The sequence below is a fragment of the Xenopus tropicalis genome, chromosome 6, assembly GCF_000004195.4.
Source record: "Xenopus tropicalis strain Nigerian chromosome 6, UCB_Xtro_10.0, whole genome shotgun sequence".
Taxonomy (NCBI): domain Eukaryota; kingdom Metazoa; phylum Chordata; class Amphibia; order Anura; family Pipidae; genus Xenopus; species Xenopus tropicalis.
In genome coordinates, this window is record NC_030682.2 from 58,824,147 (window position 1) to 58,852,093 (window position 27,947).

Here is a 27,947-nt window from a genome sequence, read left to right on the forward strand (position 1 = left end):
ATCACTTTCAGCACCACATGACTACCTATGATATGCCCATTCTAGCTTCTTGTCCCAACCAGTTTGCAGACAACCAGTGTAGAGGTGGCCTGGCCAATACCAGGCTCACCAGGGTAATGTATGTAACACAAGCAGTATACTGTATTTGTGGCGAGCAATGGTAGCCTCAAAGGGACATTGTATAAAGCAGGGAGGCATCAAAATGTGCCGAGATGTGTTTCAAGGCTTACTGGAACAGTTAAAGCGGACCTGTCACCCTAAGAAATAAGTCCAAATTATTTTCTATATTGTTAGTTGAGCAAAATAAACTTTATTACTCTATATAAATAATATAAATCTTGTTTCCTTCCGTCTTGGCATTACTCAAACAAAGCAAGCAGGAAGGCACCATTTTGTGGACACTGTTATTAAGGCAAGCTTTGTATCATGCCAAAATCTTATTTCTATGTCAGTATGGAGGGACCCGATACCCATATCCATGCACTGGCTACACAATCAGATGAGGAGGAGGGAGAGGAAACGTTAGATGTGCAGTGACATCTAGGAAGTGCTGAATGGAAAGCTAAAGTTATTGTCTGACCCGCCTCTATGCCTAAGGCATAGAGGCGGGGCAAGCAATATATGATTGACAGCTGTGATTTTTAAATGCCTTTATAATGGGTTTGGATGTGTTAATATAAAAATGAATTTGGCTTTCATGTTTAATTTGAACAGGATTTTTATTATACAGATTTTCATGTCTGGGTGACAGGTCCACTTTAAGTAAAAGAAACCGCAAAAAATAATTGAAATACAGGCCCATGTGTCATGACAGTATTTGCGCTACAGATGTCAGTCAATGTAGTGCCAGCTACTAGGCTAATTTCTGCCATACTGCATGAATGGTTGGTTTTGTATATTGTATGGCAGGTCAGGGTGCGATTTAGACTGATAATCCAGTGATTTTGATAAGTCCTGATGGAAAATTCCCCTCAGTCAGCTACTTCCTTCCCTGTATGTGTGCTTCTCGACCCCTTTGTCTTTAATTACTTATTTTTATCATTTTTAATTCTCTGATCCTGTCTCACTTAGTTCTGGTCTCTCCTCCCAGATTAATGTGAAATTAAGAAAAGTCTTATAAAGAATGCAGCTATCAAATATGCAGCATGCACTGATGTTACATAGACTGCATGTGCACAATCCATCCTTAAGTTTGGAACCACACTCTGAACAAGTGCGTAACTAATAGATGTCAATCAGTGACCCACTAAAGAATCTTAGCATTTACACATTAGTGCTCCCTCACTGATCACCTGACATCTAAAAAAATGAAGATTCCAGCTACAACAGGAAGATGTGTGGGAGTAAAAGATACAGCTCTGCCAATTCATTGGGCAATGTAACTTAGCATGTAAGCCTGCCCTTGGTTTGCAAATAAACCAGAGGGTGGCTTCTAGATATTAAATACCATATTTTTTTTTATTATGTGATTTTCAAATTATGAATACTAATAGAATTATTATGTGCTGAAACATTTGCAACTCCAAGGCAGGGAACATGCAGTCTACCATGTTTATAAACAATACTCATGGGTCTGTTAGAATGCAGTCATTTCACCTACCCAGTGTGAAAATCAGGCATCCTAAAGAGCACTTTCTAACTAGGGGTCATCTCCTTGCCCCTCTTACTTATAAGGCAGACGACAACCACCAAAATACCAATTTATATACAGTAATGTATATAAATACATAATGTATTTATAAAGTGCCAACATATTCTGCAGCACTGCATAACAGAAAAGTAAATAGAAATATACAAGATAAACACCCCCCCTTCCAACAAACTTAACTCATTAATGTGTATAAGAAATGTAAAATCGCATCTTTATTAGGGCATTGTTAAGAACAAGAACACTAGTCTGCAAACTGAACATATTCCTGATGAGAATACCCTATACAGTGTCATGGTGCGATTTTGTACCCAAAATGCTTTTCTGCACAAACAGATCTTATGGGGCTTAATGTGACCTGACACCATAGCACTGCTACTATATACCTGCAGCTTCTATTTTGGACAAATCCTTCTTGGCTCTGTATACATTTGCTTATTCTATATGTACTGTGTTGCATATATCTTTAATATATTGTAAAGCTTAAGCCTCAATTTGTGTGTTGGTGTTCTGCTCTTTAGGGCTCTGGCACACGAGGAGATTTGTCGCCTGCGTTTTTTCCTCCTGGACCCACGAAGAGATTTCATGCGAGTTGAGCTCCAGGCGATCTGCTACCCATGGTACACTCAACAGTTAACCCCCCCTCATGTTTACTCAAGTCGCTCAGAAAAGGGTCTGTGTGCGATTTGAAACAGCAGGTGATTTGAAGTAACCTTGTATGTTTTGACGCTGGCGATTTCCATTGATTTATTTCTTGTCGCCAAATCGCTCTTTTAAAAATCGCCGGCGACAAATCTCCTTGTGTGCCAGAGCCCTAAGGCTCTGAGCGACTTGAGTAAACATGAGGGGGGGTTAACTGTTGAGTGTACCATGGGTAGCAAATCGCCTGGAGCTCAACTCGCATGAAATCTCTTTGTGGGTATTGTCGTGGCGACTTGTCGCCAAAGCTCCAGGGGGAAAAAACGCAGGCGACAAATCTCCTCGTGTGCCAGAGCCCTTAAGCCCACACTGAGCATTCATATAACATCAGACAAAAGTAAAACCAACTATGAAACTTGATTAAAATCAAATGCTATTTACAAGTCACCAGATTGGTCTGAGGAACTATTGGAGCCCATTTGCAAAGCACTAGTGAAGGTAACAATACAGCCTTTCTTTGGATTAAATATATATATATATATATATATATATATATATATATATATATATAGAGGATAAGTGTGTGCATGTCACATTACACAAATTACAGGTGGTGTAACTTCCCAGTTAGATTAGCTGGCTTCCAGGCTATCACATTGTACATTTAGCTGGGAGAGTCATGCAATTAACTAGTAGAAGCTGAACAATATATATTACGTTCAAATAGCCAGCTAAAACGATATGTTCTGAAATAGTGTACATGTACTTGGGATTTCACTTCGAGAAATGAACATACTCGGCTTTTCCTAAAGCGGACCTGTTGCAGTTGTGGCTTAAAAAGTCTTAGGAGTATATTTATCATGCTGTGTAAAAAGTGGAGTGAAGCATTACCAGTGATGTTGCCCAGGGCAACCAATCAGCAATTAGATTTCAACAGTTAGAAAATCAAAGCAAAGCATCTGATTGACTGCTATCAGCAACATCACCACTTTTTACACAGCATGATAAATATACCCCTTATTGTAGTAATAAAAGTGATAAAACATTTATAAACCAATATTAGAAATTCTGCAGTTGTCGTGTCCATAGCTACAGTTTTACTAAGATAAACTGTGATGCTCTTAATTTATTGTAATGCTAAGAGGAACCGGAAGACTAGGCACTGCTAAAATACTAATAGAATAGCCCAGACTTGCAACCCATGATGCACGCATTGATCAAATAAATGCCCATGACAGTCCCACACTAGTGGATCCCCCAAAAGGAAGAGTAGACCCCCAGACCTGTGGCCCCCGCTGCGCGCATTGATAGATCAGTCCCATATCAGTGTTAGACAATATCAGACCTCAGCTAAACAGCGGGGGGCGGGGCAAGTAAATAAGATGCGACGAGCAAAAGAACGCTGCTGCTCCGATCTCTTCCAACCGCGAGTTGAACAGACTAGATGCTGCGGCACCAAACGACGCGACCAACCTGTTCATTGGCAGAGGGGAAACTGTAGCAGAACGCTGCTAGCGCGTAACTCGCTGCTGGCCGGTGACGTCACTTTCGGAATTAGCGTCACGAAACCAGGAAGTTTGGACTGAAGGTTCCGGAAGTGACTGACGGCGGCGGAAAGGGCCGGATAGTGGCAATATTACATAGAAAGAAGCGACCGATTTTGATATTGGTGTTAATATGATCAAATCATACCATTGTTTTGTTCTTACTTTTATGCAGGGTTTGTTTTTCTGTACACCTGGATATCTATTTGCGTTGCTGTAGTACTGTACTGTCTGTGCAATGCTGAACAGGAGCTCTTTCACCACCCTGGTGGTGGGTGTTTTTATCGTATATGTGGTGCATACATGCTGGGTGATGTATGGTATTGTTTACACAAAGCCTTGTGAAAGTCACAGTGACAACTGCATCAAGCCATACCTTTCAAAAAGGCCCAAACTACAGGTCAGTAATAGATACAACTTGCATTTGAGCTTATATTGTGAATGAAAAGTTGTGTAAAGCTAGACATTGGGTATGAATTATCCGCTGAAACCTAAAGGTTTCTTATTGTTATCTAATTATTTTTGATATTCTTAAATATTGCTATTAGCTTAGCATGCATAGTAATTTTTATTTTTCAAATTCTCTGCATTGATCATCGGAGAGTCTGACTTTCTGGTATACAACATGATTAACAAGACAGCTGTTAGCAAATGTGTTAATTTTGCATGCACATGTTTCCTTCAAGATGATTATCAGTCTAAATTGTGTGCCTTATTGGGAGAAAGTTCAACACAGTAAATCCAATAAGCAATAATTCCCTCCTCACACACTCGTATTCAAGACTTTGCAAGGGCTGCCCCCCTTCTCTGGAATTCACTCCCACAAACTGTCAGACTTTCTCCCAATCTCTCTGCCTTCAAGAGATCTCTAAAAACACATTTATTTAGAGAAGCGTACCCTAATCTAGTTTAGCAATACCCTGTGCCACACCTCTCACAACTCTGGTCATGCCCATTCCCACACCTTGTGTCTCAACCCTTTCTCCTTGTAGATTGTAAGCTCTTTTGGGCAGGGCTCTCTTCACCTCTTGTATCGGTTATTGATTGCTTTATATGTTACTCTGGATGTCCAATGTATGAAACCCACTTATTGTGCAGCGCTGCGGAATATGTTGGCGCTTTATAAATAAATGTTAATAATAATAATAATAAGCCAAGCTTAAAACATATAGTGTACATTTAGGGTGGTGCTAAATGTTAGGCACCCCCCCAGTGACTGTAATCACTTACATGATACCCTGGGCTGGTTCTCCGGTTAGCAGAAAACTGCACTGGCACTGGGTTCAAGCAGCCGAGCAATCCTCTTCCTTTCCTTATCTATCTTCAGAATCTTGGGGCCGGCGCATGCACAGTAGAGTAAAAAAAAGTTAGACTTTTCACTCTACTGCGCAAGCTGCACGAAGGCAGAAGAAGAAAGAGGATCGGTTGATCGTAGGTACTCTGGGTTGGTGTGGTTTTTCTGGTAACAGGAGCACTGGCCTGGGGTATGTATGTATAACTTTATTTATAAAGCGTTACGAGAATACGCAGCGCTGTACAATCTTACAATATACACAGTTACACACTGGGAGGACAAGTGTTATAATAAATACAATAAATAAATAAGTATAAATACACATAGATTAAGTGCAATGTGGTGTGAGACACAGTAGGAAGGAAGGTCCCTGCACCGTAGAGCTTACAATCTAAGTATCAGGTAAGTGATTGCAATCACTGGGGGGGTGCCTAACATTTTGGCAAACCCTAGTAATTGAGACTTTCCTTCTCCTTCAAGTTCTATGAACCATATACAATATGATGGTACTATTAAACTATGGTAGGAGCAATCACACTGTAGATGCCACGGATCAGTGTCTGTTTTTATTACTTATATGCTATTCTGTTCATCCCTGTGTAGCTTGACCTCTTTTGTTTGGAAAGTTTGACTCAACTGAGTGTCAGGGACCTGCACTGTAATCCAAAAGAATGTCATTATTTGGTTTGCTATAACTGTTTTCATTTTGGCAGTCCAACACATGTGGCTGAATGGCTCAATTCACTTTTAATCCGCCATTGTCAACCATAACCTGGCAGACATCATAGGTTTTAGTGGGTAAACTTTGCCTCAGATACAGATAGACCATTATTACAAGTCATCTCTTGAGTTCTGTGACCTAAATAAAATCACTGTGTCTCCATGTTTGTGTTAAAATATTTTTGCCTACTTTCAAGGTGTTTTTGGTCTTACTGTGGCCCTGTCTGTTGGACAAACCAGCTGTGATCTGATTATGGCACATTTCAAACCTACCTTCTAAGGTTGCTATGTGAACAGAACTGTAAAAAATTTCTTTTATAGGATATTTAGGCTTTTGCCCTACAGGTTTGGTTGACAGCTATTCCTAACAACCTAAGCTTTCTAACAACCTTATCTTTACTCATGTATACCAATTGTACATATCACCTGTCACAAAGGTAATCTCTTCCTTTTGCAGCTAAGTGTATACACAACAACAAGGACTACAATTTCTGCAGAGAATAATGTTGATTTAGTTCTGAATGTTGACAACTTTGATGTGGATTCAAAATTTGAAAGGTAAGCTCTAAAACAAATTTACCCAAAAGCGAAACCTCCATTGCAATGAATATGTGTACAGAGTATTGTGTTATACTTTCTTTATTGTGTTATTCATTCTTTGATCAGTTGTCTTCTTTGATATACAGTTACATGCAAAGTTTGGGCACTCCTTGCCAAATTACATATTTAGTTAGTTTTGTATTGAAAAGTAGTAAATGATTACTGCAGAAATCAGGGCTGTGGAGTCGGTAGATAAATTCTCTGACTCCGACTCCTCAGTTTCTGATACTTCCGACTCCACGACTCCGACTCCTCTGTTTTTAATATGCTAATGTATTTAGTGAAGAATACAGTCAATGAAAAGCTTCATGGTCACTCAACGTGTTCGTTTATGCACTGCGTGCATTGGGCTTTATTCTTATAGCAGAGAAGTAATTAATTATGACTGTTTGTGAATTGGGACATTTAAACTTGCTTAATTTTTTTTTTTTTATTCCCATTTAAATTTAGTAGGAGTCGGACTCCTCCGACTCCAGGTACCCAAAATTGCCTCCGACTCCTCGACTCCGACTCCATAGCCCTGGCAGAAATCAGTTTGTTAAAAAAACAACATATTTGCAAATTTTAATAGATAATTACATTTTATTCCAACAACATTAAAACATTGGAACATTTGCTTAGTGGAGCCCGTGGTTGTTGCGTGGCATCCCAAAGTTCATTGTGTCAAATATTTTATAAAGCTCTGCATTTGTCAACTGATCACAACTCCTAATGGCTATTAAGGACTAATCAGGCAAATAGGGCCAGGAATCTTGCAAAACAGTGTTTGTCACTTGTGTGGAAGGATGCCCAGACTTGCACAAACAGTAGAATAGAAGCAAGCACAAAACATTTCAATGAGATAATGCATCCCTACTATTAAAATATTTTACAATAAATTATACTGTGAACACAGTATATAGCATGAACAATGTTTTAGGTGGGCTCCCTCCTTTTGCTCATGCCACATTTATTATTTTCCTTGTTCCTATCTTTGTGAAATAAAATGTATATCCGTATGAACATTTGCAATTTAATTGCTTTTTACCACCTGCAGTAGTTGTTTTCACTAATTAAATATATAACTTGCCTAGGTGTGCCCAGACTTTTTCATTCAGCTGTAAGGGTAACCGTTAATCTGTGATTGGTTTGTTATCCTAATAATTTAGGGTTATATTGTGTCTCACAAAAAATAACTGCAATATTCTTTTTAAGAACTGTCAATGTTACTGTACCGAAGAAAACTAGAAACAATGGTACCTTGTACGCATATGTATTTCTTCATCACGCTGGAGTCTTGCCTTGGCATGATGGGAAGCAGGTGCATATATTGAGCCCACTTACTACGTATATGATTCCCAAACCAGAAGAGGTTAATTTGATAACAGGGGAAACAGGTACACAGGTAAGCAAATCCTCAATATTTACTACTACCATATTTTCAAATATAGGTATGGGACCTGTTATCCAGAATGCTCCGGACCTGGGGTTTTCTGGATAAAGGATCTTTCCATAATTTGGATCTCCATAACTTAAGTCTACTAAAAATCATTAAAATATTAAATAAACCCAATAGGACTGTTGTGTTCCAATAAGGATTAATTATATCTTAGTTGGGATCAAGTACAACGTACTGTTTTAGAATTACAGAGAGAAAGGAAATCATTTTAAAAAATTAGAATTATTTGCTCATTCTATGGGAGATGGCCTTTCTGTAATGTAATGTAATAACGGGTTTCCGGATAACGGATCCCATACCTGTACATGTCTTGTAAACGTGTCATCTTTAATTCATGCAGTGGGTGAATTATGTTTAGAAGATAAAATGTATTCTGCATCTTTAACAAAACATTTTAAGCAGAGAATATTACAGGAAAATTCTTTAAAAATGCAGTATTTATTTTATCCAATTAATGCAGTTGTTGGTTTTTTTTTTTTTTTTTTTTTAGAATCTCATTGTTAAATAATATTAAGCAATTGGTTTGTCAAAAGAAATATATTTATCATATACATTTAAATCTAGTACTTAAGTTTGTACACTTGAAGTCAAACCAGATTTTGGCTGACTAGCAAAGTTTCTTAAATTATTCCCTATGGCATACGCCAAATTGGTATGTACTGGTTGCTATGATGTCATGGAATGTTAAAGAGGCTTTTAAAATGTATGTTTAATGTATATTGTGAGCAGGACCTTAAAGGACACGTCAACCCCTAAAATAAGTCTTTGCCTAATAAAAGAGAACATAATTCTAAGCAACTTTCCAATATGAATTTATTGTAAAATCTGCTGGCTTGTGTTACATTGGCCAGAGCCACCAGGGCAGAGAATAGAAATGACAGGCAGACACTGCTTTTAATAGCAGTTATATATACAAATAACTAAAAAAAACATTAAAAATATGTAATGAGTGTATACTGCAAAGTTACTTAAAATTAAGTTTTCTTAGGCAAAAATTTTATTTTTGGGGCTGACATGTTTTCCCATGATATACATTTTTTTCAGAACACATCAGAAGCAGAGCTTCTACAGCAGAATCCTGTATTGAAATCCGTTTTTCAAAAACACAAACAGATTTTTTTTTTATATTAAATTTTGAAAATTTGAATGCCAGAGCCATGTTACCTGTGCTCTGATAAACTTCAGTCACACTTTACTGCTGAGCTGCAAGTTGGAGTGATATCACCCTCCCCTCCCCCACCCCCCCCAGCAGCCGATCAGTAGAACAATTGGAAGGCAGTAAGATAGTAGCTCCGAGTAGATATCGGAATAACACTCAATAGTAAGAAATCCAACTCCGGCTTCTCATGGCAGTAGGAGAAACAATAGGTTACCTGAAAGCAGTTATAATGTGTAGCGCTGAGTCTTTCTGAAAGTTTTGAATCAGGCACAGTGTACTGCCTACACACCAATATTACAACTAAAAATTTGTTTTCAAGTTTTTGTTGGTTCAAGAATAACATTTTAAATGGCAGAGTGAATTGTTTGCTATGTAAACAGTGTAATTTAGAAATAAAAAGTATACCATAAAAATCATGACAGTGCCCCTTCAAGCAACTGACTACAACCTGGATCACATGCAGTGAATTATCACAGAAGAAAATGGGAGTTAATGGGGGCATCTTTAGTGTAACACATATTTTTACTAGTAAAGGGCTGTGCACAGAAGCCCAAAGATGTATGTTGAACTTTAGTTCAATATTTGTATATAAATACATTATACGGATAAGTAATTCAGTTTTATCAAGTAGAATTGCCAAAACAGAACTTTTTATTCTAATCTATTCTTTATTTTTATTGTTAATATGAAGCAAATTGATACTGATAAGAAAAAGGAAACGTATGCTTTGGATGAGCCTGTCTCACACTGGAGATCTCGACTGACGCTGAATGTTATGGTAGAGGATTTTGTTTTTGATGGGTCTTCTCTTCCTGCTGATGTTCACAGATACATGAAAATGTGAGTATCCACTTGTTTCAATATATTAAACTGCATATACATTCATGTATACGATAATATAAAGCCATGTAACTGTAATAACAGAAAAAAAACATTCAGTATGCACAAGCAGATCCACCCAGTCTATTGCATGGGCATAACACTCAATAATAATCAAGATGTTATACAAGTAAGGCATCAGGCACAGAAAGAATCATAATGAGACTATATACATATATTTAATGTTTTTATCAATCTTTCTTGTTGTAGGATACAATTGGGAAAATCTGTTTATTATCTTCCCATAATATTTATTGATCAGTTAAGCAACAGAGTGAAAGATTTAATGGTAAGTTATAAGAGCTTCTATTTATTTACTTGATTATTTTTTGTTTTATTTTGTCATTTGCTTCTTTCTTATATAATTAGCCATTGAGTTAAAGTTCTTCAAAACTACTAAAACAATTTTTTAAAAGTGGGTTTTGTTTATGGTGTTTAGTGCAAAGCAGTGAAATATTTAAAAGCTTACCTTTTTTAATGTTTATCTTTGTTTTCTTGTATTTGGGAAGCTGCTTCACAGACGGCTGAGTTTTGAGTGATTGCCTTCTCCACCCTAATTTTGTTTTTAGGGGTTTTAGAGATTTAAAATTTTCCTCTGCCATATAATACCTACAACACTGAAACTTACACTTGGCCTACAACAATACTACCTGGTGTCTGTAGGCAATAATACCAGTGGCATTCATTTGTCATTGCACAAGTAACACAACAGGGCAGAATTTGGCCCAAAAACACACAAGTGTGTTCAGCCTTAGGACTGTTGTCTTACTATCTTACCTGTTCAGGAACCTGCATCTTGTGATAGCTACTGAAAGGTTAGAGTAGAATCGAGGATGCTTAATTTGAAAACAATACCTTGTAAAATACAGGCAGCAGTTCTCATTGTGTTTATGGAGGGTCAGCAATTGCTTGAAACTCAGCAAGTATTTTATAACATGGTGTGATGACTTCTGCTGTTATTCCCTGACCGATAAGTGTGGTGATGAGAGCCTTATGCTGCCTTTGATCAGCAGTAATTGGGTTAAATCTTGTTAAATATCAGGGTAAATGGATGGTACAAAATATAAAGCACTGTGAATGAACACTGACGTGTCTCATTGACATCATACTATAATTGTCCACTAAAGGCAAAAGGAGTGAAGAGTAATTCATTCAACTCAGAATCTTTTAGATTTCATATTCATGTTTTGTGTTTGGCACATGGATCTAGAGCACTCTAGTACACATTTTCGGGCTAAAATTACCAGAAAATGCCAGTATCACATTTCATAAATCCTCATTGAATACAATGGGAGGTGGTGGAGTCGGAAAATGTTGGCAACTTGCCAAACCCACCCATGACAACTTCTTTCTGTCACATAGGCTGTAAATAGAACTTGCTGGATGGTAACAGTGGGCTTCATTTATTAGCAACTTATGGCAACTAATCAAATGTTTGCTTTCATTATTCTACTTGCAGGTGGCTAAAAATACTAATCAATGATTAGTTGCTGCTGGGTTACTACTGAGATGCAGATGTGTCCAGTGTTCATAAATGACCCACATTAAATTCAGTTTCTGTTTAAAGGACCTGTTGCAAAATAAGTTGTTAAATGTGTGCATGTCTTGAACAGATTTCCTGATTTTTTTTTTTTTTTAAATGACAGTGGAAGTCATATTTACTGGGAAGTGGCACTTCCCAATGAATATAATCTCAAACCTGGTACTTCAGGCTAGTACTCCTCTTGAAAAATGCATCAGCCTGGGGAACCTACTATGCTAGCTCCTGCAACACCATCTTTTATACATTTCCCATGGGTTCTTTGCAAAAATCCAGGACCGGCACATATGTAGTAGAGTGAAGTTAGACATCTTACTAACTGTACTGCCCATGTACTAGACCTGGACCACGAAACTGATGTAAGAGAAGCACAATTGTGTGCATTTCTAGCCCATGGAACCCCTGGGAAACTCACAAAAGATCGTAGTGTGGGAGCTCACATAGAAGGTGTGTTTTTCAGTGAAAAGGAGCAACTGCCCAGTGTCTCTGGGGGTGCCTGAGAAGTTTTCTCCACCCAAGTGACTATTGGCTTTCCTTGTCCTCCAACAGGCGCGCTTTTTGAATGCCAGTGCAGAAAATTTGTATTCTAAGTTAATCCTGTTTTTAGAATTTATAGCCTGGTGCTAACATTCAAACAATAATATCTACATTGTAATGTTTATTTCTAGTGCTATTTTCTTTATTTACATACCAGCAATAATATTTCTTTTAAACAGATGATAAATCGTTCAACTACAGAGCTCCCCCTCACTGTGTCATATGATAAAATATCGTTAGGAAAGCTTCGATTTTGGATCCACATGCAAGATGCTGTATACTCTTTACAGCAGTTTGGTATGTTGACTTTACTAAACATATACTATTATTCGATTTATATATAACAATTTACTTTCTAAAATGGATAAACCAGTTGAAATATGGTTTGTGTACTCGAACACAAAATATTTCCTTTTGAAATGCATTGAAAAGTATAGAAGACTTTATGGTGAAAAATATACATAACAGGATTGTAGCACAGAAGGCTTTTGTTTTAAATAATATACTTGACTGAATCTGAACACCTCCAGCAAACTCCAAACCTGTAAATACAGAATGTTAGATTTTATTAGTATAATGTAAGATATTGTATAGCTTATTTTTTTGCTTATTTTCTATATCAGTACCAGTTAGTGAGAACAGAGAACTTGGCTGCAACCTTTAAAATAAATAATCATTTATGGAAAAATAATACTAAAGAAATATAACAGGATTTACTTTTTTTTTTTATAACAGGGTTTTCAGAAAAGGATGCAGATGAAGTTAAAGGATTATTTGTTGACACAAACCTATACTTTCTGGCACTTACGTTTTTTGTTGCAGCTTTTCATGTAAGTTAAGAATAATTATTATTATTTTTTTTTTGTTTAAAGAGACCATATAATCAACATATAATCCTCATGCATGCGTGCTGTATGATAAATGTCATAACTATACCATATTATGACAGAAGTAGTAGTTTGATGCTGTTTTTATATTTGACTTTTTTCGCTCTTGTGAATTTCCACTTTAATTTATTTGGCTTAACTATTTTAGGGATAGTTCACCTTAGCTTTTAGCATTATGTAAACAGCGATCAACCTGAATTGAAGTGGTTTAGCAGAGTACCTGAAATAATTCCACAGCATAGATAATGAATACAAAGTGGGGTGTTTATCTACAGTGCCTTGAAAAAGTATTCTTAAGATGGCCATACACATTCAGATTTTAGCCTTCTTGCAACAAACATTTGGATATCAATCATACATTTAAATGCAACAATCTAAAACTAACATTTAAGGGCAGATTCATCAAAGTACGAGTTTGAATCCTGAAATGGGTAAAATTTGGATTAAATACGATAATTTCTGATGATTGGAAATGTCACGAAAATGCTTACGAAAAAATCATAATAGTCACAATATTATCGTAATTGTGCTCCCTAACTTTTCGTATCCGGACGATCATAAACGGCGGGAAAACCTTTCTGACTTTGATCCTTCTGTGCATGTTTTTGGAAGCCTCCCATAAGACTCAATGGCACAATGCAGCTCCAACCTGGCCCAAGGAAAGTCACGATAAAGCTTTAATGAATCCGAAACACTCGATTTTGTTGCGCAAATTGTCGCAAAGTACGAAAAAGTACGACAAATTTTTTGTATTTGGAATCAATCATACTTTGATAAATGTGCCCCAATTAGACTGAAATTGTAGTATAAAGCCCCAAAAATAACAAATCAGAGGATGTTCTGAACATGAAATAGTTGGCAGACACCAATCGTACGAAAGTGACTTCCTGGAAATTCATTGTAGGTCCCCCAAAGATATCGGCAGATACAAAATACATGCACCGATGTTATCGTTATCTGACCAAAGTTTTCTAACCTGTCCAATCGACCTAATGTACAATGGTACCAAAATTATTGAAACGATAATTCTTAGCCACAAGGTCTGAAAATTGTACAGAACAGTGTTTCGTACGATTATATTGTTGTGTGTATGGCCAACTTTACCCCTGACCTGTATGTTGTTTGCACTGTTGGGTGCACAAATAACCTCAACTAACCTGAACAGCTTGCAACAAATTGCATGTTATGGTCCATAATCATCAGCAACAGTGTTTACTGGAACAGTACATCCTTAACCCCCAAAGACTTAAAACTGTTATTGCTGCAAAAAGTAGATGTAATAAATATATGTGGGTGTTATAAATAATAAATAATTATGCAAAAACATATTTAAATTAAATTCTAAGTTTAGTTTTCTAACATTTTTATATCAATCATTTTTAATGGTATTTCCTCTTCTAGCTTCTATTTGATTTTCTTGCATTTAAAAATGATATCAGCTTTTGGAAAAAGAAGAAAAATATGGTTGGAATGTCTACAAAAGCAGGTACTACAACTTCCTAAGTTTAAAGCAATATGTTTTAAAATGTTTAAATCAAAATAGCGATCATTGTAGGTGATGGCAGTTAAAATTGGGGCAATAAAGCTACAAACAGGCTGATATTGTTTGCCATGGTCAATTTTGATAGCACCCAATCCGACCTAAACCAATATAATTTCAAGGCCATTTTGGAATTAATTGGATTCTAATAATATATTTTAGAAATGCGGTTTGTAGACATTGTTCAGACTCTGCCTGAGCTGCAGTAAAGAAATCCAGTTGACTGTATTTCTAACTTACAGGCACAGGATGCCGTAACTGTGTCCACTGCACAGGGTATACTACACTCTACAAAGCTTCATAACTTATTCCTAGCACACCGTCTTAATGCTCTAGATGTCATTGAGATGGTACAAATCTATTGAAATGTAAGAGAGCAACTCTGGACACAGATCCTGGATAGAATTGATATTGTATCTCCTAAGAAGTTTAAAAGTCAGACTTTTGTTTGTTTTTATATAGAATCCTTTCTATTGTCAGAAACATTATTTCAAGTCATTATGATCACTGGGTTGTGGCTAACATTTGGCATGCCCCCAGTGATTTAAGCTTTTCTTCTCCTTTCAAGAACCAACTTATTTCACAGCTCTGTGTAATAGAAGGGTGTATGTATCAAACATAAAATACAGCAAATAACCAATACAAGAGGAAATTAGGGCTCTGTTCAATATAGCTTATCAAAATCAGCTATTTTTAGGTTTAACCCTAACTCTTCAGAACTGTAAGGAAAAGGTTGCTATATACTTACCACCATTTATTGTCTATGTAATGTAAAATAAGGGTGCAGTAAGTTCTGTGCAGTGGTTTTGTTGGGTTTTTTTTTCCCCATTTGGTGGTGAGTAAATTCCCATGTGTGGCTTTTGTTCTGTATTAGATAGTTAATGAGTGATCATTTAAGTAATGTATTTTTGACTAGTATAACCAGTGACAAATAATTATTTGGTTTCCCAGTGAGATTACTGAGGGTAGCATTTGTAATGTATATAGATACTTCCTAGCAACGCTTTGATTGTGTTATGGAACAGTGGTTGCAAGGAGAGCTCACTCTGAGACTTGAGTGTTGGGTCTCTGAATTATAGTACAAATACTGTATCTTGAGAAAAAGTAATTGCAAAAATAAACAAAGAAAGAAAAATAGTTTAAAACTTGTCAAACTGTCAAGTGAATGCAGGTTTAAATTGTCCACGTAGATACTGAGCAAAATGAGAAGACAAAAAAAGGGATTGAAATTTTAAAAAGTTGTAGTAAATGTTTGCATCATGATTTCATCGACAGGTGGGAACAGGTGCTGGAGTCTGTGAAAAATAATGTGAACTGTGAACTATGATTAGATAAGTCCAAAATTGAAATCTGGTTCTTCAGTATTTCATATCATTATCAAAAATAGTTTTACTGTCCCTATGGTGATCTTTTAACTGACTTGTATTCGAAAAGAAGGGTGATGGCACACAGGATGTTTTTTTGCTTGCACATATTTAGTGGTGTCAGTGTGAGATAGCAGCATAAGTGCTGGTATGTGCAGAGAAAGGCAGATTCTGGTGCTTATATAATGCATATGGTTTGCCACCGGAGAGTCACACCAACACCAATGCGGAGGTATCTTTGGGCATTTGTCATCTACACTGAAAGAGATTTAGCATGAGTAACAAACAGTCCTTAGCCTTGCCAGGGTGGTATGAACCTATGCCTGTCTTAATTAAGCTTAGGGTTTGTCAATAAAAGCCTATCAGTATCAGGAAGCAAATTTTGTATTTGCAGTTGGCAATAACTGGACTTGTCTCAAAAGGAGAGCAAGAATAAATACAGTAATGACGCAGAGGGAGACAAACATTACAATAAAATACAGAATATACAAGCTAACAAAATTAAATATACACAATAACAAAGTTTAAGTAGACAGTTCAAGTGGCACATGAAGTAGGAGTTTGTCCTTGCCAGTGTGCTGGTCATTTATGTTTAGTGTATGAAATTAAAGGTGGTCTGTTCCTAAGCTCACTTGGTGATGAATACTAATGTATTAGAAGTATGTGATAGATAAAGAATTTTTTTTAATAATAATGTTTTTTGTTTTTTTTTGCCCCATTATAGTACTGTGGCGTTGCTTTAGCACTGTGGTAATATTCCTGTTTTTGCTGGATGAACAAACAAGTTTATTGGTACTTATTCCAGCAGGCATTGGAGCTATTATTGAGGTTTGTTTTAACATTTTTCTAATTTACATTTACATCTCTTAATTGTTATTAATTACATTAAATTCAATTTTAGACTTTTTTTTCCCAAAGGTCCTTATAAATTGAATGTGTAGTATAGGGAATGGAAAAAATACCTTTGTTATATATGTTCTAAATGTCTGTAAGTATTAACATCAAATATGTATTCCAGTTATTATTATGAAATTTGCCAGTCTCTTCAACAGTTGTCACATTCAGTAAAAGTAAAATGTTGTATATTGCATTAAAAATTAGAAACATTTCATTTGGTAATCGGATGATAAAAGTAACTTTACTGCATAGGTATTTATGTACCCATTCTCTACAGTGGCTTCCAGCAGCAAACAGAACATACACTCCGCAGCAAAACCTACTGCCTTGTACACAGCGGCACAATAATTACAGTGAAATTACCTGCCCTGTGTCAATTGCTCAAATTATGTAGCTACAGAACAGTGTTTGCAAATAGCACTGTATCAGACTGACTGGAAAGCTGTAGGATAATTGTCTAAATATTCTCAATATATGGCCATCTTAAATGGGATTAGATGAAACTCCTTTGATAACACAGTCTGACTTTTGAGTCCTGGAGGATGTAACAGGATATCATCATGTGAACCATGTAAAGCAAACAATTTATGAACATAACTTAGTTAACTTGGCTTATATTTTTAATCTACAGGTATGGAAAGTTAAGAAAGCTTTGAAGATTTCCTTTCGGTGGAATGGGCTGATGCCAGAAATAAAGGTAAACGTTTTCTTGTTCCATGTGTTTGTGTGTGACCAACAGAAGTACTAAAGGGGAACAGCTATCCTACTTACCTCCACTTAATCTCTTCTAGTAATATGATTCAGCTTTATGTCAGTAAAAATATTGTGGATGGAAAGCTTCCAAATCATGCACTTAACATGTGAGAAGAGCAATGGCTGCTTTTCCTGGTTTTCTGAAACAGAAAGTTGTGTTTTCGAACCTCTACAGTGCTTATCTGGGTGGCCAGACTATTCATGTGATATGTTGAAGTGCAGGTTCAAAGGAAATCTATAATCATGAGATATTAAATAATTTTGATCTAATCTTTAGATTACCTTCTATTTATTATGTTATAAATGAGCCTAGTCTAAGCAGCTTTTTAGTTCTTAGGTCTTATTTTATTTAATATGTTTTTTTGCATTATCTGCCTATTTCTGGCTTGCAACTGAATATGCTATCTGGTTGCAAAGCTGGGCATACACAAGGGGGCACATTCATCAAAGTACGAGTTCGGATTAGATACAATAATTTCTGATGATCGCAAATATCACGAAAATGCTTACGAAAAATCGGAATAGTCACAATAATATCGTATTGGCGATCCGAAAGTCCCAAAATTTTCGTATCGAACGTTCGTAAATGGCGGGAAAACCTTTCTGACTTTGATTTTTCTGTGCTTGATTTTGGAAGCCTCCCATAGGACTCGATGACACTCTGCAGCTCCAACCTGGCCCAAGGAAAGTCACGATACCAAAGCTTGAATGAACGCAAAACTTTCTTACTCGGTGCGACAATACGATTTTGTCGCATAAATTTTGTCTCAAACGACGAAAAAGTCACATAAAATACGCACAGTATGACCAAATATGAATTTTTTGTATTTCGTACCTGTCGTACTTTGATAAATGTGCTCCAAGATCTGCATGTTTAGCACAATTTATTTAGCAAGATTTCTTGTCCCTTTTCCTAACTGCTGGGTGGTTTCTAGATTAATAAAGCCATAGCTCCTAGTTCCCAGATAGCAGCTAAAATAAAAAAAAAAATAAAGACTATTTGTATATTGTCTTAGAAAAGTGCATTCCGTGTCGTAATTTTAAGGGGAACTCAGTAGTATCCATAAAGAATCTTTTGTAGTTAATAAATGATGAAGTAAATACAAAATCTTTTTATCGGTTTCTAGCATCTGTGAATATTTGTAGTGCAAAATTGCTAATTCTCATATTTTATTATGCTTAATGCTACATCAACAAACAATACTTTTTCATGTATTTTTTGTTTCATATTAGTTTGGCGCTCACAGTGAATCTGAACGAAAAACAGAAGAATATGACACACAGGTATGTAGGATCAATCAAGACAAGGCATAATTATTTGTCAGTAGCTTACTAGCACAACAGGGAAAGTATACAATTTGTTCTAATTATGAAGATCACTAATTAAGGATTTTGAGGCTTGAGAGCACAGTAATTAATACTTCCTAATGACACACGCTTGAATTCCTTGCATGCCATTTGTTATTACAGGATTATAAAGAGGTAACCTGTGCTATTAGTAAAGAGCCACATGCATAATTTGACAGGTGGTAGTCAAAATTCATTGCTAAAATCATAAACTGTAGATTAGTAATAATGTAATTTACTGTTTTTAGGCCATGAAGTACTTGTCATATTTATTATATCCACTCTGCATTGGAGGAGCAGTTTATTCACTTTTGAATATCAGATATAAAAGGTAAGATCCTTGTTTATTAGCCTTGATACCTTTGCTAGATTTATTAAGTTATGATTCAACACTTTCTTTTTGTGGTATACCTGTAGAACATCCCCAGGCCAGGGTTATTTGTCTTGCAGGAAGTCCATTAGTGTACTCTAGTATTTATTATATTTATTGTTCCCTGATCCAGGTACATGTGTTGTTACATTAATTTTTTTGGAATATCCTTTCATTCCCTTTGGATGCTGCCTAACCTACAAAATATTAACCTTGCTCCTTAATAGCCAGGGACTCCTATTTGTGTTTTAGAGAGACTATATTTCTTTATCTGTCTCTCTCTTTTCAGCACTCCCCACCCCCTAACTTAAGTGCTCACCCCCAGAGGATCATTATATTCTTACACACCTGTTGGGGCCAGAGAGTTTGAGCCTCTTGTCAAGTTGGTTATTACTGGTGTAAGAATCAACAAGAGTCATCAGTAAATATTGCCTTTTTACATTGAGCCACCATTTTGTGATAGGCAAATAATGCAGCTCTAACTGTAACAGGAAGACGTGTGGGAGCAAAAGACAGGACTTTAATTAGCTAATGTGGCCTAAAATGTATGTGTGCCTTTGGTTTGTTCGTGTGCACCGCAAATCATATGACACCAGGAGGCAGCTCTGAGTACTTAAAATGGCAGTTTTTAATTAGGTTTTTCCAATAGCATATACTGTTAGAAATTTTTTTTTTTATTAGAATGGTTTATTTAGATGAAGCAGGGTTTTAGATATGAACTGTTTTATGCAATATATTTTTATAGAGACCTACACTGTTTAGGGGTATAATTTTCCTTTAAAATAGCAGTTTACCATTAAGTATTATGCAATAGTACATACTGTGCTATTAGTATATATTGGTAAAATTAGTTCATTTTTTAAATGAAGTAGTGTTTTGCATATGGGCCGTTTTATGCAACAATATACTTATATCATTAAAAAAAATCCTGAAGCCTGTCTAATCAGTAATAGTAGTAAACCTTTTACATATAATATAGAAACTTAGCTACTGGCAAAAAAACATTGCTTCCTCCAGTAAAAATAGGCCTCTGCATGGGCAGAGGCAGCATCTGATGCTTATCAGTTTTATTAAATTATTAGCATAATTGTGTCTTTATTGATATCAGTTTTTCTTATTTAATTACTGGAAAATGTTTCTCTTTTGATTGGTTGCATGACTGCTTAAACCCCTTCTCATCTTTTTTTCCCATTTCAGCTGGTATTCTTGGTTGATTAACAGCTTTGTTAATGGTATGTATTGATTCAATATATATTTGTAACCATTGTTTCTGCCTCCAGAATGTAACCCATATATATATATATATATATATATATATATATATATATATATATATATATTTTTTTTATATACGTGTGTGTGTGTGTGTGTGTGTGTGTGTGTATATATAATATATATACATATATATGTATATATATTATATATATAAAATTGTCTCTTAACAATCCATACAAGTCACTTGATTTATTAGAGGTTGTTTGAATAGCTTAGAAGAAATGGTAGTGTTAGGTGCCATAAGTGGAATGTCATTTTATAAACATTCCACTGTAGGCTGCATTTTCATGCTGCAGCAGTGCACAGATACCTTAAGAATCTTCATCTTGAATGTATCCTTTCATTTATCTACATTGAATCTTATCAGCTGCTGCATCATTTTACAGATCTGGGCAACTAAATTTATACAATTTGTAATTGTGAAAAGGAGTTTGTGTTGAGCGAAATCTTCTGTGCAGCATTGATTTGGATGAATCTAATCATTATGGAGACCTATTATCATTTAATCATAACTTACATTAAAATGACAATAGCTTTTACATTCAGATGCACATGGTTGTGTATCTTTGTTATAAAAATACAATTATTTTGGAATTTACGCCTTCAGTTGTATTGTGACATACAATAAAGGTTTGGTAAGCTTTAGCAAAAACATGGAAAATAGAACTGTTAGGGCAATGGCACATGAGGAGATTTGTTGCCCATGTAAAATTTGTGCTATTGCCTTGTCATCCTTCAATTACTGTGATTAAAGGAGAAGGAAAGCCTAAGTCACTTGGGGGTGCCAAAATGTTACGCACCCCCAAGTGACTTTAATCGCTTACCTTGTACCTCGGGCTGGTGCCCCTGTTAAGAGAAAACCGCACCAGCCCAGGGTAGCAGCAAGCGCTTCCTTGTTGAATTTAACAACAAAGTCGGCTTTTCACTGTACTGCGCATGTGCCGGCCCAGGGATTTTTCGGGCAGAGGAAACACGGAAGAAGGAAGCATTGCTACAGGTACCCCAGGCTGTTGCGGTTTTCTCCTAACGGGGGCACCAGGGTACAAGGTAAGCGATTAAAGTCACTTGGGGGTGGCATCCCCAAGTGACTTAGCCTTTTGTTCTCCTTTAAAGCTGCAATTGTAAATGTGGCAATCTAAAGGTTAGTGAATGGCAAGGCATATTTAGATTTGATATTGAGATTTGACGCCTGCCAGTATCACAGATTTCCTGCAAATGACGAATATCGTGTGCCATAGGGACATGACTACTGATATGCTCCACTGAACACAGAAGTAGCACAGCATCAAGGAACTGTTTCTATAAAGAAAACTTGTGTATATTACTTTGAATGTTAGAAATATTAAACTCTCACTCTTATACACTCTTATATAAGAATAAAGTAATATGTTTGTTTCTGTTGGTTTATAATGGCTGTGTTAATTAACCTCTCCCTTCATAATCTAGGAGTTTATGCATTTGGATTTCTCTTCATGTTACCACAGTTGTTTGTAAATTATAAGGTAATATATTTTTTTTCTTTTTTATATAACTGATTTATTTCACTTTAATTTAGTATCATTATTATATAAAATACATTTTAACTTACAGATGAAGTCTGTCGCACATTTACCTTGGAAAGCATTTACATATAAAGTAAGTAAATATAGAGTTTTTTGGTTATGGCATTTTCCTTTTTATTTGTAAGACAATATTCCATACCTTCAGATCCAGAAAAAAACATCTTTACTGTGGGCATTATGTTAGCTGCATTTTCTTCAGCATGATTTATATATCTTAGTTACAGGAGGCCATACTGAGAGCTGAAAGTGGATATATAGATTAGTACTGGAATGTTTAGCCTGGAAAGAGTGGAGGAGGGTTTTATGAAGTAGCTGAGAGGATTCCCTGAGAGAAAATTAAAATAAATGATTAGCTATGTCTCGGACATACATTTAAATTTGAAATAGGAGCTGCCATCTGTGGAACTGGCTAAATAATCGCTTACCACAGTAGAGCTATGCTTCTAATGATGTTAGCCATGTTCCTGGCAAAAACTGCAGTCATTGCAGTGCTGTAGGGCAATAGCACACACATAAAAAAATTGTGTGTCTTTCCCATCAGTTGTTATGTCTTGCCGCTCTTCCTGTTTCAAGAAGAATTTTAAAAAAATCATCTGGTAGCATGTTTTAATCTAGAGATTACCTAGTCTGTTAATGAGAGCAGCTGCCGGGAGCCTCAGTTTCATTTCAGGTTTATTGTTCAGTATATGCTGGTCTTGTGTGATAGTATTAGCTTTACAGTGAATAATCTTGTAATTTAAATTTAGCAACATCTAATCTGATCCCCACCAATTTATGTGAAAATATATATCCCATAAAACAAATTAATTTTGGTTGGCAAATTAGGGGAGATTTATAAACATTTGAGTGTTTGTTTTTTTTTCTCAACTCGAGTTGTGGTTCAAAAACTCAATTGTCTGGTATTTATTAAGTGCTAAAAACTTGAATAACTCGAAAAACGGGAGTTGTCCTAGGCAAAGTCAAGCCACATTTTCAATTTTGTAAACTGAAATATTCGAGGTATTCATGTTTTTTTTTTTAATCGCTCAAGTTTACCACAATAAATAAAGCAAGCATTCGATGTGCAGATTTGTACGATGTAGAAAAATAAACTCAAATTCACAAACTCCAAAAATTGATAAATACGCCCATAGGTGTTTCTATTTTAAGATAATGTTTTAATGTTTACCACCTAAGTTGTAATTTACCATTTCATTTGTCCCCCTACAGGCATTTAATACATTTATTGATGATGTATTTGCTTTTATTATCACAATGCCAACATCGCATAGACTGGCATGCTTTAGAGATGATGTGGTGTTTCTAATATATCTTTACCAGAGATGGTAAGTTAACTTTGTTTTCTTTTTTGTTTGTTTTTGCTTTTATTTCAGCTCTCAGCTCTTAACACATTTTGTTTTAGTAAAATATATTACATTTTAGTTTAGTTTAGAACCCCTTAAAATATGTATGCCCCTCAATTAGTTGATTATTGCATGATAAACACCAAAATGCATAACTAATGCACATATGATGCATACCTGGATAATGCTTCCTATAATTGTTATTCATTAAAATGTCTCCAGTGCTAATGTTTTAAAATTGGTGGGTGAACATGAAGAACACAAAAAAGATAGAGCAAATGAATCTACTGTTACCGGAGGAAGTGTAATCTTCAAAACCATCAGAAATTGCCAGAAATATCCTATGATTGAGTGTCTTGTGGGCACAACATGGGTTTGTTGATTTTCTACTTTTGCTGCAATAAAATGGGACCTAGATGCAGTCTTTATTTTGAGATGTGAGATGTACACTTCTTTCATTCTACAAAAGCAATAATCTATTGTGGCTGATATTTGTAAGTGGAAAGCACTTTAGGGCACAATATGACATATATTTACTAGCTTTCCTTTTAGCCACACCTAAATAAACTGAGCATTTGGCTTCTATCATTTCACAATGATAGAATTGGGAATGATGTATAATCGTTATGTTCATGGCCTGCCTTTAGCGAAGCTAGATAAGATGCAGATCATACATAAATAGTAGGATTACAAAGACGATATACAAATCTCAGTAAATTGTAAATATTCCATTAAAAAACAGGTAATATCTTTTTACATTTTTTAAACATTTTAGAACAAAGTAAAACAATATACTAAGTTTGTAGGAATATGGGTTGACAACTGAGTATTTAATTTGTTTAACGATTTCATTATGCCATCAGCTCTACGAGAATATAATTTAACTTTGCATTTTTTAACATAGTTCAAAGCCTCCCATTCAGGCCAGGCTTAGTAAGAAGCTCTGGAAACCAAGTTGCTGCCTTCTGTGCCGCATAGAAGCCTGAAACTGTTGTCTTTTGAAAATTGTTGATTGGGATGACATGCCAGTGGTTTTTAAAATTTCATCAGGATGCCTTAATATTTTTTTTTTTTTTTTTTTATAACTTTCAATATGATAATTTTTTGTTTTGTTTTCCCACTAGGCTTTATCCTGTGGATAAGAGTAGAGTGAATGAATATGGTGAATCTTATGAAGAAAAGACGAAAAGGAAGCCACATATAAACTAGTTATGACTCACTTGGGCTACATCATATCCCATACTTGAAAGATACTTTAAAGAGTGCTACAAAGGAAGTTGTTAACAACGAGTATTTCTGAAAGAACTTTCTCAACAATATATAATCTACATTGCCAAATTCCTGGAATGTTTCCTTAAAATTATTCCCATTACTTTTTCCTGTGTCTGTACAAAGTAATGAACCAAAATATATACATTTTGGTTTGACACTTCTGAAGTTTATCTTTAACTTTGTGATATCTTGATTGCCACCAATAGTGCCCAGGGACTATACATTCCATCAGAAATGTTTACTTTGGTCCATTGATTAAGGCCAAATGTACATACTAGGTAAGTTAAACTAAGGTCCAAAAAGCTGAACTGTACTACTACTATATGAATTTAAGGGACCAGAAACACCAAAAATGAAAATTATTCATTTGCATTGACATACAGTTTACTATGTTACTTTGATGCTTAAATCCTGGTCTCCTTATTGAGCCATTTTTTATATACTGTATACACAAACCCTACTGGTTCAGTCCCAGAACCCAGTTTCCCAGTTTTCTTTTGAGCATTAGATAATAAATGTTCATGACCATAGCCCAGGAGCCCTGTGAAGTAAATGTAAAAGTATTTTAAATGACGTTATTTTGTTTTCTAGAACTGAAAGCAGACTGTGTATAATATGTATAAATGCATATGGAACATTTTCATTTTTTGTGTTGTAATTTATTAAGCAAGTTCTTGGAAAATGCTTTCATGTACTTCTTGAATTACATTTTGTACCTTGTCAGATCAAGAAATGGAAAACTGGAAATTATTGAATTAGATATTAAATATAATGAAGTAAATATGAAGTGTTTTTTCCCCCTTAAACTGTGTTTTTTATAATTATTTTTAAAAACAAAAGAAAAAAGGTATTGGTAGAATACGAAAGAAAGGTACGGCTTTAAATGTACAGATAACTCTAGGTCAGGGATCCTCAAACTATGGCCCCCCACTACGTCCTCACCCCTGGCAGCGGGAAGCAGGAGGGGGGAGCTGGGAGAGGGAGGACAGGCGATGTGGGGGGAGCTGGAAGAGAGAGGACTCAGCGGGGAGCTGGGAGAGGGTGCACAGACAGAGTGGGGGAGCTGGAAGAGAGAGTATGCCGGGGGGAGATGGAGGATGCAGGAGTGGGCCATAGTTTGACCCTGGAGCAGGGGGTTGGGGGGGACTATAGTCTGGCCCCCAACAGGCTAAGGGACCATGAACTGCTTAAAAAGTATTTTAGTATTTGGTATATGTGTCAGATTTAACTCCACACTGGTGATTGAAGCATTGATCAGTAGGTGCGGACACAGGTGGACCCTTGCAAACTAGGGGAAACAGAACCCATCAAAGGGGATTTTTTATCCAACCAGGAAGTGGATTTCATTCCTAGATACAGGTATTATTTGTTTATACTCACCTTTATCTTTGTACAGGTATGGGATCCATTATCCAGAAACCCATTACCCAGAAAGTTCCAAATTACGGAAAGGCCCATAGACTCCATTATAAGCAGATAATTCTAATTATTGAAAATAATTTCCTTTTTTCTGTAATATTAAAACAGCCAAGTACAAAACTTGTACTTAATCCTTATTGAAGGCGAAACAATTCTATGGGTTTATCAATATTTAAGTGATTTTTAGCAGACTTAAGGTATGGAGATACAAATGACAGAAATATCCCTTATCCAGAAAACACCAGGTCCCAAGCATTCTGGATAACCGGTCCCATACCTGCATAAGAACCATCTAAAGGTGGGGATAGTAATCTGGCTATTAATTTACCCTCACCATTCATTTACTATGGTGGGAAGGAAGGGGAGTTATTTCCAACATCTAGAAACACTTGTGTTGCAAAAAATAAAAAAAGAGGAACAAAACCTGCAGTGATTAGCCAGGTAAGTCAACAAAGACATTGTCAGCAAAGTTTAAGGGCTCTGGCACACGGGGAGATTAGTCGCCCGCGGCAAAACTCCCTGTTCGCGGGCGACTAATCTCCCCGAGTTGCCTTCCCCCTGCCATCCCACCAGCGAACATGTAAGTCGCCGGCGGGATGGCAGACGCGGCGGCGCGAACAGGGAGTTTTGCCGCGGGCGACATCTCCCCGTGTGCCAGAGCCCTAAAAGTCAGGGGCAAAAGCATTGGTCACAAGAAACCCATTGAGGAGAGGCCAATTAAAAGCGGTTTCCTTGTTCACATCTTTTTTTATCAGTTAACATAATTAGCAGTACAATACAAACATACAAAAGGAATACTGTCATAGGAAAACTTATTTTTTTTTTTTAATGAACATTTTTTTTTTTTTCATAAGGCATCAGTTAGTAGAGCTTCTCCAGCAGAATCCTGCATTAAAATCCATTTTTCAAAAGTGCAAACAGATTTTTTTATATTTAATTTTGAAATTTCACATGGGGCTAGCCATATTCTTCATTTTCCAGAGTGCCACAGCCATGTGACCTATATTCTGATAAACTTCAGTCACGCTTTACTGCTGAGCTGCAAGTTAGTGTGATATCACCCCCTCCCTTCCCCTCAGCAGCCAATCAGCAGAACAATGGGAAGGCAGCAAGATAGCGGCTCACAGTAGATATCAGAATAGCACTCAGTAGTAAGAAATCCAAGTCCGGCTTGGGACTCCAGTTACATGGGAGTAGGAGAAACAATAGGTTACCGGAAAGCAGTTCTAATGTGTAGCACTGGCTCTTTTTAAAAGCTCAGACTTAGGGGGAGATTTGCTAATCCACGAATCCGAATCCCAAATGGGAAAAAAACGGATTGGAAACGAACATTTTGCGACTTTTTTTGTATTTTTTCCATCGCCGTTGCGGCTTTTCCGCAAATTGTCGCGCCTTTTTTGTCGCTGTTACGACTTTTTCGTATTGAGCGCTCATAAACGGCGGGCAAACCTTTCCAACTTTGCATGATTTTGGAAGCCTCCCATAGGACTCAATGGCACTCTGCAGCTCCAACCTGGCCCAAGGAAAGTCACGATACTGATGCTTGAATGAATCCGAAACTTTTGTGCTCGGGGCGACAGTACAATTATTTCGCGACGGCGACGAAAAAATTTGTGACGGCGGTGAAAAAAATCGCAAAAATAACGATCAAAAAGAAAAAAACGCATTAGGATGCTTTTCGGACTTTCGTGGATTAGTAAATGTCCCCCTTAGGCTCAATGTGCTGAGATGGCTGCCTACACACCAATATTAAAAAGAAAAAAAAAATACTTTTGTTGGTTCAAGAATAAAATTTTAAATGGTAGAGTGAATTATTTGCTATGTAAACAGTGTAATTTAGAAATAAAAGATAAAAATTATCATGACAATATCCCTTTAAAGGAACAGTAACACCAAAAAATGAAAGAGCTTTAAAGTAAT

At 36.2% G+C, this 27,947-nt stretch overlaps 2 protein-coding genes across 6 annotated transcripts in view; one reads left to right on the plus strand and one right to left on the minus strand.

Annotated features, from left to right (window-relative positions):
- tert (telomerase reverse transcriptase) overlaps positions 1-3,845 on the minus strand; it is a 32,672-nt gene extending 28,827 nt beyond the window's left edge. For 3 of the 5 annotated variants that reach the window (XM_018094977.2, XM_031903588.1, XM_012965490.3), the window contains exon 1: positions 3,571-3,754. In XM_018094977.2, coding sequence (XP_017950466.2) covers positions 3,571-3,609 — 39 coding nt within the window. In that variant the 5' untranslated portion in view covers positions 3,610-3,754. The other 2 variants (XM_018094976.2, XM_031903587.1) reach the window with 2 other exon arrangements.
- Positions 3,846-3,939: 94 nt separating this feature from the next.
- Positions 3,940-25,389, plus strand: clptm1l (CLPTM1-like). Its single transcript, NM_001126072.1, is given in 17 exon segments — positions 3,940-4,231; positions 6,303-6,403; positions 7,640-7,829; positions 9,734-9,882; positions 10,132-10,210; positions 12,178-12,295; positions 12,734-12,828; positions 14,287-14,371; positions 16,514-16,617; positions 17,318-17,383; positions 18,673-18,723; positions 19,035-19,117; positions 20,354-20,388; positions 21,878-21,933; positions 22,022-22,066; positions 23,203-23,318; positions 24,461-25,389. Coding segments are annotated over 17 exon segments (1,620 nt in total). The 5' UTR covers positions 3,940-4,069; the 3' UTR covers positions 24,546-25,389.
- The last annotated feature ends 2,558 nt before the right edge of the window (positions 25,390-27,947 follow it).